The sequence below is a fragment of the Trachurus japonicus genome, chromosome 7 (assembly GCF_045865225.1).
Source record: "Trachurus japonicus isolate A0001 chromosome 7, Traja_1.0".
Classification (NCBI taxonomy): domain Eukaryota; kingdom Metazoa; phylum Chordata; class Actinopteri; order Carangiformes; family Carangidae; genus Trachurus; species Trachurus japonicus.
In genome coordinates, this window is record NC_140913.1 from 28,284,426 (window position 1) to 28,294,677 (window position 10,252).

A 10,252-nucleotide genomic window follows, 5' to 3' on the forward strand; every position below is an offset into this window, starting at 1 on the left:
GCGCAGCAGGAAGCTTAGCCGTAGCTGCTGCTCGTGTAGCTGGTAATCTGCCTGTCACCTCGGTAAACCGTCACTGTCTGCGGACTGGTAATCGTCATGTGGCCGACTGGAGGTCAGTCATGTGGCAGCGGGGCGGAGAAGGGCGGCGCAGCGGTCGAGCGCGCTGATGTAACGTAACGGGGCCAGCAGGGACCGTCACTCCGCGGACAACAGGAAGTTTTTTTTTTTTTTTTTTTTTTTTTTTTCGACGGGGGAGGCTGTCCGGTCGGGTCGGGTCAGGTCGGTTTGTTTGTCAGTATGACAGGTTTGTGAACTCAGGGTAAGATGTTTTGTCTTGTTGTGTTATCTTCTGCAGTAAAACCCCCTGCGCGCGTGCTGTCTGTCTGTCTGTCTGGATACATACACCGGACCGCCCACAGAGCAGGGAGCGCGCGCCACTTGTTGCATGAAAATAACAGAGTTTAGTGTAGACTAGTTGTAAGTAACCACGACGATGTGAAATACAGATAATTTCGATGTCATGTTAAGAAATATTTGGATGAAGCAGCCTGAGTTTCCTGTCCAAATATCCAGCCTTAAAATAAACCTGGAACAGTTTGATAGACAGCTCCGTTTATGCTCTGTCATTTAATACTTTAATACTACTTCTATTTCATGGCCCTCCTGCAGCCTTTTTTTTTTTTTTAAAGATACAGCCTAGATGATTAAGCTCCTGTCTGTCACTCTCATTCAAATTGCTTGAGATTTACACAAAGAATCATCATAAATCTGACATTTGAATGAATCAGTTTTATTTAGTTTTGCTGGAACTTTGTAGGCCTATGTTTATAATCAAATAGCAGCTGGATACACTTTCTCATATTGTTGTTGGTAGTGTTTTCTCAGATAAACAAGATAAGCACAAAAAATGCTCCATCAAACAGTCATTTTACAGTTACCATTAACAGTAACCACTTTGATCCATCTCTACATGCTCTTTATGATACATGTGTGTGCCACTGCAGTTTAAAAATAAAGCCAAAGAATAGCCTCACTTCAGACTCACTGAAAGACTGTGGGATGTTTACTGCTGTGCCCCACTACTATCCGCTGTTTTCTGGGAGCCTGATGCTCTGTAACCTTAGTGGTTGAGGGTCTAGGTTGAATGCACGAGTTAAGAGATCAATGGTAAGTTGATAGGAAAGGTGGTATTTGGTATCAGTAACAGGCACTGTAATAAAATTAGGGTGGCATCTTTTTAAGGTTTTTTTTTCTTTTCTTTTTTTTCTTTGGCAAAACTGTCTCTAAAAGTGACCATCAGCACGTTAGAACACAAGTTTAACAAAACCAGTATTATCTGTGGGCCTCTCTGGTTTTCCATTGTTACATCTCTCTGTATAATTAAGAGATCAACTATATATAACAGAGATCAGTGGTAAGTTGAAAGGAAAGGTGGGATTTGGTATCAGACACTGTAATGAAATCAGGGTGACATCTTTTCAAGGTTTTTTTTTTTTTGCAAAATACAGTCTTTAAAGTGACCATCAGCATCTTTAACAATTAACAAAGAACACAAGTTTCACCAAACTAGCATTCACTGCAGACCTCTCTGGTTTTCTATTGTTGCTTCTCTTTGTTATATATATAACTCTGTAGACTTGATACTCTTACATTGCAGTGACCTGGTTTTAGTATCAGCATTAAGCTATTCATATAAAAAGTGGCCAAATGGACCACTCTGCAGCGAGCGTATCCACCTTTCTAAATGAGAGAATAAACCTCTTAGTCACTTATTTTCAGAGCAGGACTGATGCCAGGGCCAGCTTACAAAGAAACTACTTAAGACTAGACATAAAATCTACAGACCTCTGATTACAGCTTTGTAAGGTGCTCTAATTGTGCAGGGTCATGACCTGTTTCTTCCCTTCCACAGGGTCTTGAATTAAGAAATTGGGAATAAAGCTAACACACTATCTCTTCCTCGTCTCTTCTTTAATGTTTTAATGTGCATCATCCTCATCTAGACATTGACTGTTACCATGAGCAGCTTCAGAGGGATGCACAGTTCCTGTGCTCAGATCCACGGATGGACACTGACCTGGTTGACAGACTTGTGCTGCAGCTGAACAGGATCTACCCCCAGATACTCAGTGACAAGGAAGCACACAAGGTTGATACCCATTATATATAGTAATGGCAAAAATCTAATGATATTTGAATTAGTATGAGCAGTGGCTCGATTCAATATGTGTCTCCCTGCAGTTCAGGAACCTGAGCATACCCACCAAGGTGCGCTTAGCTGAGCTGCTGAAGCACCTGTACGGGAGAGGGGAGGAGGCGTGTCACGAATTCTACAGAGGGCTTCACATTCACGCTGAGGATGTCTACTCCAGCCTGCCAACCAGAGTCAGGCAAAGAGGTAAAACACTGGGCAAGGCTTCTCAGGCGTTTTAGTGGCAGAAGATTGCAAAGTCTAACTGCAGTCAGGTGAGGATGATCTCTACTCAAAGTATGTGGCCCTGAAAACCACATTTGGATGTTTTCTTGAGACGTAAATTCAAAAATATCATTGTTGTTTCAAGTGGGGGAGATAAAATTAAGTGTTAAGAAGAATAAGAGCAGAGTTTATATAAAGCACACTGACTGTAATGTCAAAAAGTAGCTGCTGGTAAATTAAGCCAGAGCAGTGTTAATGTGTGTTAACCTGTGTAGTGTTATTTATATACCATTGTTCAACCATGTTACCTTGCAAGTTTCAGAAACTGAAACTGTAATTATACAATCAGACATGCATTATCAAGTAGAAAAGCCTCTCTCTGCTTACACAAGTTGTGCTGTAAAGTATCAGTTCATCTATCCAAACTTGTACCTCTCACTTATTCTTTCATGTTTCAAAGTTATGTTGTCCAGGGTGTTTTAAGTGAGACATAAAATCAGACTTGCAACATCCCAGGTGTCCAGTAATAGTGGAGCCCCCCTGCTGTGTGGCTGCCCTGTTTGGCCGCAGGTTTATCCTATTTACGACACACAGAGAAGCCAACGTGCTATCTGGGCTGCAGCTCACGTTGTGGATTCATGACTTTGCAGGCTGTTATTTTAAGTGTGGTGTTTACTCATGAATCATTTTCACTTTCTGTTATAGAGATGGCGGAACCGAAATGGACAAAAAAGGTGGTAGTCCACCCAGAGCGATTTGTGCTCAATGACAGAGGTAAATGAAGTAGAACTGTAGAGATGATTAAAGTAGAGCAAAACATATGTTCTCTGTTTTTCATTTATATTATCCAGTTAAATTGTAAATCTAGGTATTTGGTGCAAGAGAAAAATCCATGCTGGTGGTTTTGCAAATTACAGCCTGGATATTATAGTGCATTTAACAGTACTGACGATGTGTTGTCCATTTTATTTTAGAATAATATTAAGAAAATTATAAGAAACAATAGCAGCAACTTTTTAGAGATCTTACTGATTTACATCTCATTTAATTCTGTGACAGCAGAGCTCATAATGCAGTAGAGTTAGCAGCCATCTATCAAATCTGACTTTCTCAGTATTAAACTACCAACATGAGTACTTTATAACATGACTAACCTCAGATTACCAACAGATAGAAAACTCATTATCATGTAGGCATTGCCCTTTGTGACCTAAGATGTTCTGTTACTTTTATTATGTTTATTAATTTTTTATATATATTTTATATAACTTTTTGTGTTAACATGTTTGTTTTCAAATACAGCACACATATAGTTAAGTCAAGTCAAACATATAATTTTAAGATCAATCAAACAATGATGCCTCAACATGCTGTATAAAGGATTGTGTAAAAACAGCAGAACTAACAACAAGCCAGCTGTTATATGCATATAAACAAAATTGATATTGCAAATTAATAATACTTAAACTTGTAGCTGTGCACGAAACAAATAGTGGATAGCAGTGAAACGTAAATTATGAATAATAATGATTTAAATAGGTTAGAACAAGCCTTTAGTCAGTATGTTTGATTGCACTTCAATTGACTGTATTACTGTCAGGACAGGGCACCCTAACCCTTTTTTTTCTCTTTTCTTTTAAAGTTGTCTGCTTACACTTTGTATGAGTGTGTGTCTCGGTGCCTCCGTACCCCTCACTGATCCACGTATAAGCCCCTTAAGCCCAACTAAGCTTTGTTCTTCAGCATACGTGGATGTCTGTTGAACCTTTTAACCCCTCGAATCAGAATGTGGGCCCCACTGCTGTGCTCTGCTCCACCATTCATCATTACATTACATTCAGGGCGCTGGCTTTGTGGGTCAGTTAAGCTCACGTGTAAACCCCCCCAATCCAAAACAGCTTCCTCTGTCCTGCATTTCTTTGAACATTCAGGGGCACATCCACTGGGTCAAAGGTATGTCAGCAGGGAAATTGGTCATCAGCCATGAAGTGAGACACCGACTCCCAATCATACAAAGAAATAACTGTTTATTTAGTCTGTGAACAGCCGGGCAGCTGTGTTTTCATAGAGCAGCTTAGGACTTGACTCTTGCCATACACTAGTGTACATTTCGGATCACGTTTGTTTAGTTTTTCAGTTCAAATTATTTCAAAGGAGGACACCAACTCACTGTTTAACATTCATTGCTTGTCCAATATTTATGTGTTTATACAGAAGTTCTATTTATCTAATAGTCACTAGTGAGTGAGCTTTATCTCTTTTTCTTTCCTTCCACAGGACCACTGTTCTTCCTGAGCTGTTTCAGTTTTGTAGTTGGTATTGCAATGCTCTACTACTGCGGAGGTGAGTCATACAAACTGACGAAGAAATGCGCAGACTTATGTGTCACTGGTCTTTGAATATAAAGAATTAGCAGTGCAGAAAATCATCTAAAGCCCCTCTACCTCGTCAGTTTCATGTGTAAAACCTCTTCCTCATTATACAGTAGTTTCTTAACCACTGTCTCGATATTTCTAAAAACAGTTGTTGGCTCTCTTTTTGTCTACAGAGGGGGAGACACTGAGATGCACTGGTCCGTTTCTTCATTGCTCTGCAGCACGACTCAGTAAAGGTGCTAAAGATGTTTTCATTACCTATGCCGAGGTTGGAAAGGAGATAAAATGAAGCTAAGGTGCTGTGGATGCTTATGAACTAGCCCTGAGAGAAGAACAAGCCATGACATTTGCCACTTTGCTGTGCCAAACTCATGTATGCTTCCAGAGTTATACAGTTTTCAACAGGTACTAACTGATTTGTTGAACTCAATCTGTCACTAATACACATAGCTGGCATCTCCTAAAATGAAGATAAGTGTACAGTAATGTTCTCCTATAGCTATATTGTATGCATGAGTCTTGCTGGAATGTACTGTTTTTTATAGAGCTAATATTTATAGTTACTTTCTGAGCTAAAGCAAAGCATAATACTAACTGACTATGACTGAGTAACTGCAGGGGCTTTTAAAGCATAACTTGAATTTGTCAGTACTGTGTATGTAAACACATACAACACTACAGCAGATAGTCTCACCAGCTCACAATACTATAACTTTCAGTGCCTTCTAACACTGTGATAAAGAGACTTTTTCAAATCTGCTGACTAAAGTGCACTATAACAATCTTCAACTTTTGTTCAAATAAAGCACAAAACATTTTTGACATCACCTGGAGTGGCATCTTACTTTTTTATTAACTAGTATCACAGGAATGACTACTGCAGTGAGTAGTTTCCCAGGCTTGTCACTGGGACTGTTCAGTGTGTAACTGGGCTTGGATGTTGGCTTGTGCAGTCAACATGAAATGGAGATGATGATAAAACGTTCACCCCCAGTGATTGAAGTGTAGGCGTAAATGCACTAGAGGGCACTGCTCCCTCATTCAGTGCAGCAGAGTGGGAAACGGGGAGGATGGAAAATGTTCTGCTGTGCTACAACGATGACAATAGGGAGCAAGAGACAACCCTCATTAATTAATAATGACTCAATCAATTTGATTGGATGAGTAATGTCAACTTAATTGAATGCTGTGCTCACTTGACTGCTCAAAGGTTTGAGAGCGGGGTGGATGCGTTTCATTTTCTCTTTATGTGCTTTCAAGTTGATAATATTGAATCAGTGGGAAAACAGCCACAGTGTATGAGATGGTTTATAAAGTGCAGCTCTGGAGGAAAGGCACAGGAGTCTGATCTTGGGAGATCTGCAGCATCGAGCAACTCTTTTTCCATCTCTCTTTCTCTGCAAAAGAGAGAGCAACAGAGGAGAGGGGAGGGGAGGGATGGGGAGGTGCTAAAGGGGGTTGGAAGTGTCACCAGGGTGATTGTTCAGTTTGAATACTGGCATCCACATTCCCACGAGAGAGCGAGAGAGATAGAGGGCTATTAATAGTGCTGCTTCACAAGACCTAAAACCCTCTCGTTTGCATCTCCGACCTCCCACTGAGGCAGTTTTGCTCAACTTCAGGACTGAGATGGCTCCGGAAGCTCAGGAGCCAAGGATATACATTATGTATATATATCGGTCCACAGATCTGCCCTGAGTGGAAGCTGTGTGTCATCAATCCGGCTCTCTCTGCTCGTCTGGCTGTTTCCATGGTAACCGATGATAGTTGTGGAGGAGGAGAAGTATAAGATTGTGACGTTTGTATGTCATCTGAAAGGTGCTTTGTCACAATCGCATTGAGGAAATTATAGATCGGGGAATAGATGAATATTCCTCAGGTATTTAGCAGATAATTATGCGAAACCGACTGCTTTCATAGCATTGTGTTAAACCGCTCAAGTGCATAAAATGAGCATTTGCTTGGCTCTAATTGGGGTTTCGGTGACATGGCTGAAACACAGTCTAATTAAGGCTTCCATTTTAACAAGCAGTTTCTGCTGGGGTCTGTGCTGTGTTGACTCTGACTCACCAGCTGCTGCTGTTGTGTCCAGAGAACCACAGACACTCTCCAGCTTTGCTCACAGCACAAGGGAGTCATGGCTCAACCAAAACATTGTTATAATTGAATGTTAGGCATGACGCCTGCGGTCGAGGACAGATGTGTCGGTACGGTCGGAGCTGTGGAGCCGTGGGGTCAGGGTTTTGAGTCAGACGAGGCACACCCTGCCCTGCATACATGTGCTCAGCAGACCCGTCAAACCTCCTGGCTCGAGTCGTCTGGGAAAAGCACCATGACATCTCCTTCCAACGTCATCAGCGCAATTAAAAATTGAACCCTGTTCCGCTGTCAGCATGTGTGTGTGTGTGTGTGTGTGTGTGTGTGTGTGTGTGTGGGAGTGAGTGTGGTTGTGCGTGTGCATACATGTCTGGCCAGTGCGTGGGGTCACTCTCGGACAGTTAAGGAGACAGACATAGTGAGGTCACATGTCCTTCATTGCTGTTGTCTCCACTTTCCTGTTTGTCCACTAGGAACAAATGTTGTGTTGTTTACACACCAGACTCTTTTGTCAATTTTCCTCTCTCTCTTGTTCACTGTTTTTCTCTCTCTCTCTCTCTCTCTCTCTCTCTCTCTGTCTCTCTCTCCATGCCTGCAGCAGCTTAGGACAATTGTTTTCTAGTTAAAGAAAACTGGTTGGATTTTTGTTTGACTTGTTTTCCGGTGGAAATTTCTCTGCGAGCCTGGAGAGGTCAGTGTGTTTGTAGGTCAGGTAGGGGATTGTGAAGGTCAGGTCAGGAGAGGAGAGGAGAGGACCAAAAAAAAAACATGCTGACTACATGGATGTCTATAGGAGCAAACTGCACAGTAAGGCAAGAGAGAAAAACCAGTTTGAATGGACAGAGGTGAGCAGAGAAAGAGGGTAAAAAAAAGAAAGAATCTATGTGACTGGCAAAAAATAGAAAGAATACCTGTGTGTTCTTGGTCAGTGGCTGCGGTTTGGCCGGTGGACTTCAAAGGGCTGTGATGAAGAGGTTGATTACAGCGCTGATGAAAAGCAGGACTGTGTCCAAGTCTTCCATACAGTAGTGTTCGGCTTTCGCTCATCATTCAAGTTCCATCAAACTGTGGACAAAGCCGGGAAACCAACTTCAACAACACACAAACACACACTCCGTGAATGTCTATTAAAACATCAGCAATCTACTTTATTCTGGGACTGAAGCCAACTCATTATGACAAACAGATTTACTGTCACTCATAAATCCACATTTACTTAATTCTGGTTTCAGAGAGCTCTTGTTCATGAGTGATCCTGTGCAAATGCAGGGTATTGGATATTTCATTTTAACAAGGGCACATGAGGATAATGCAGTAATGTGATTTAGTTTTTCACTGATCAACTACTAGTTGGAACCACAGATGAGTGCATGGGACAAAACCCTCCATTTATAAAGGGTTTACTTTAATCGATTATTTACTAATGCCTCATAGATTAGTTCAAATGTATTAATGAAAACAAGCAGGGGGTTGGCAGTAGAATGAATGAAATCAAGTTTAATTGCCCTCCAACCTGTTGTGCCATGAACACAGAGTGTCTTTCTGTGAAAAAAATCCAACTACTTACGATTTCAGGCCTCAACTGTCATTGTGGATTTAACAATGTTGCACAATTAATGACAAAAGACACCTGACTCAAATGCACACACAAAGAACAATACAGGGAAGAGAGAAACGGATCAAGGGAAGCTTTCATTTCCTGTCACACCTCACACATCACAAATGACACATAAACAACTAAACCATGTTGTAATATTTTTTACATACTAAATAAAGTTGTAATTCATCATCACAGGGACTGGCCTATGAATAATTTTAAAATCAAGGTGTGATCAGGGTCTTGTGTGTGTGAGTCTGTGTGTGTGTATGGGGAGTGTGCAGCATGCAGCTGTGAATCACAGTTGCATCCTCTGTATGTGTATTTGTGTATTTGTGGGAGATTACCAAAGGTTAAATGGTGTAAGGACCCCGCCTGGCTCTGTGTGTGTGTGTGATCTGCCTTGGGTGGGGTGGGGTGGGAGGTGGGGGTGGGTGGTATGTAGGCCACTCACATCACGCACCACTGCCTCCATTAGACAGAGCTGGATCCAAGGGAGAGGGAGAGTGAGTGGGGTGGGGGGCCGAGAGGGTAGCGGGGTCCAGACCAGTCAAAGGAGAAAGAAGAGGAATGAAAAGAGCAATGAGAACGAGATGTGTTTGATATTCGGGTGGAGACGAAGAGTTAAGGGGAGGGGGTATAGTTTGGTGGGGGGCAGTGGAGTCAGAGGATTTGGCGGACGGAGGGGAGGGGTCGAGGGGGGCAGTCATTCATGAATGTGTGATGCCTCTCACATGGTTGCCAGCTTTCTCTCTGACACGTGATCCTTTTAAAAATGCATAGTGAAGCTCGTTCAGTATAGTTGATTACAACTAATAATGATTTTTGTAAACACAGAACAAATTCATTGACTTAAAACTTAATTCCTCCATTGTGGAAACATACTGTATATATGTATATGTATGTATGTATGTACATATACAGTATATGAAGAGTTCATTTGCAAAAGCAGATAAAAGCCATTTTGAAAAAGATGAGCTGATGCTTTTGAATTATTCTTTGCATAGTGTTGTTTTCAATAAAGCTTTATTTTTTGAGCTACGTCTGTTTTGTAAATGTCTCATCTCCTTGGTCAAAGCCACTCAACTTTGGTTTGACTGATATCACCTGGTGTAAATAATAATTAATTTTTTTTTTTTTTTTTTTAAATTAACTGAAACTGAAACAAAACCAAACATTAGTTGGGGTGTGTCCTAAAATATCTGATTCATAATTATTTTTAGATTCTCACTGAAAGCGCAGTGAGATAGTATGTACAGGGTGGTAACATTTCCAGCATGGAGAGGATACTGACAAATAATGCTGCTGCGACTGAGATGAGTCACAGTGACCTGGCTAAAGTTCACTGTCCTGCTGTTCAGCCTGTCAGAGCAAAAATGAACTGCAGCCTCTCCTGTACCGGTACACCTCATCCTAACTCATCTTCCCTGCATCTTCATGGACCTGTTTTTCCAACCCCCAGCTGTGGCTGATAAATACAGACTTCTTAAAGCTGGATATATGTGATGTGGAAGTCAGGCTTTTTTTTTTTTTTTTACAATCAGTTCGCTCTCTTTATGACCGTTTTTTCGATTTACTCCCAGACATGTGCAAGAGATGTATTGACACCTTTACGCACATACACAACAGAGTGAGGAAAAAAAAAGAAAAAAGAGTCCCTTGACTCCCTCAAGTGCTGACAGCAGCATTAAACCAAGTGAACTCTGACCTGATGTCAGGCCTGGTTTCCATGGTTACAGCTAGAGTCCAGCAGGTAATGGGTTGTTT

The 10,252-nt window shown here is 41.4% G+C and overlaps 1 protein-coding gene across 2 annotated transcripts; it reads left to right on the plus strand.

Moving 5' to 3' along the window:
• Window positions 1–185: 185 nt before the first annotated feature.
• On the plus strand, window positions 186–5,199 carry LOC146984976 (caspase recruitment domain-containing protein 19-like). 2 transcript variants are annotated; one of them, XM_085782665.1, is made up of 6 exons: window positions 186–304; window positions 2,004–2,149; window positions 2,242–2,398; window positions 3,122–3,190; window positions 4,694–4,759; window positions 4,965–5,199. In XM_085782665.1, the coding sequence occupies exons 1-6, from the start codon at window positions 298–300 to the stop codon at window positions 5,078–5,080; spliced, it is 561 nt and encodes a 186-aa protein (XP_085638791.1). In that variant the 5' UTR covers window positions 186–297; the 3' UTR covers window positions 5,081–5,199. The 2 variants fall into 2 exon arrangements, with proteins under 2 accessions (XP_085638791.1, XP_085638793.1); XM_085782667.1 differs by lacking the exon at window positions 3,122–3,190 and having other exon boundaries at window positions 193–304.
• The last annotated feature ends 5,053 nt before the right edge of the window (window positions 5,200–10,252 follow it).

What these genes read in the sequence shown, in the direction of transcription:
- LOC146984976 (XM_085782665.1), top strand. An exon ending in ATTTGTGCTCAATGACAGAG is followed by an intron (nt 3,191 to 4,693) that starts GTAAATGAAGTA and finishes TTCCTTCCACAG; the next exon opens with GACCACTGTTCTTCCTGAGC. An exon ending in AATGCTCTACTACTGCGGAG is followed by an intron (nt 4,760 to 4,964) that starts GTGAGTCATACA and finishes TTTTGTCTACAG; the next exon opens with AGGGGGAGACACTGAGATGC.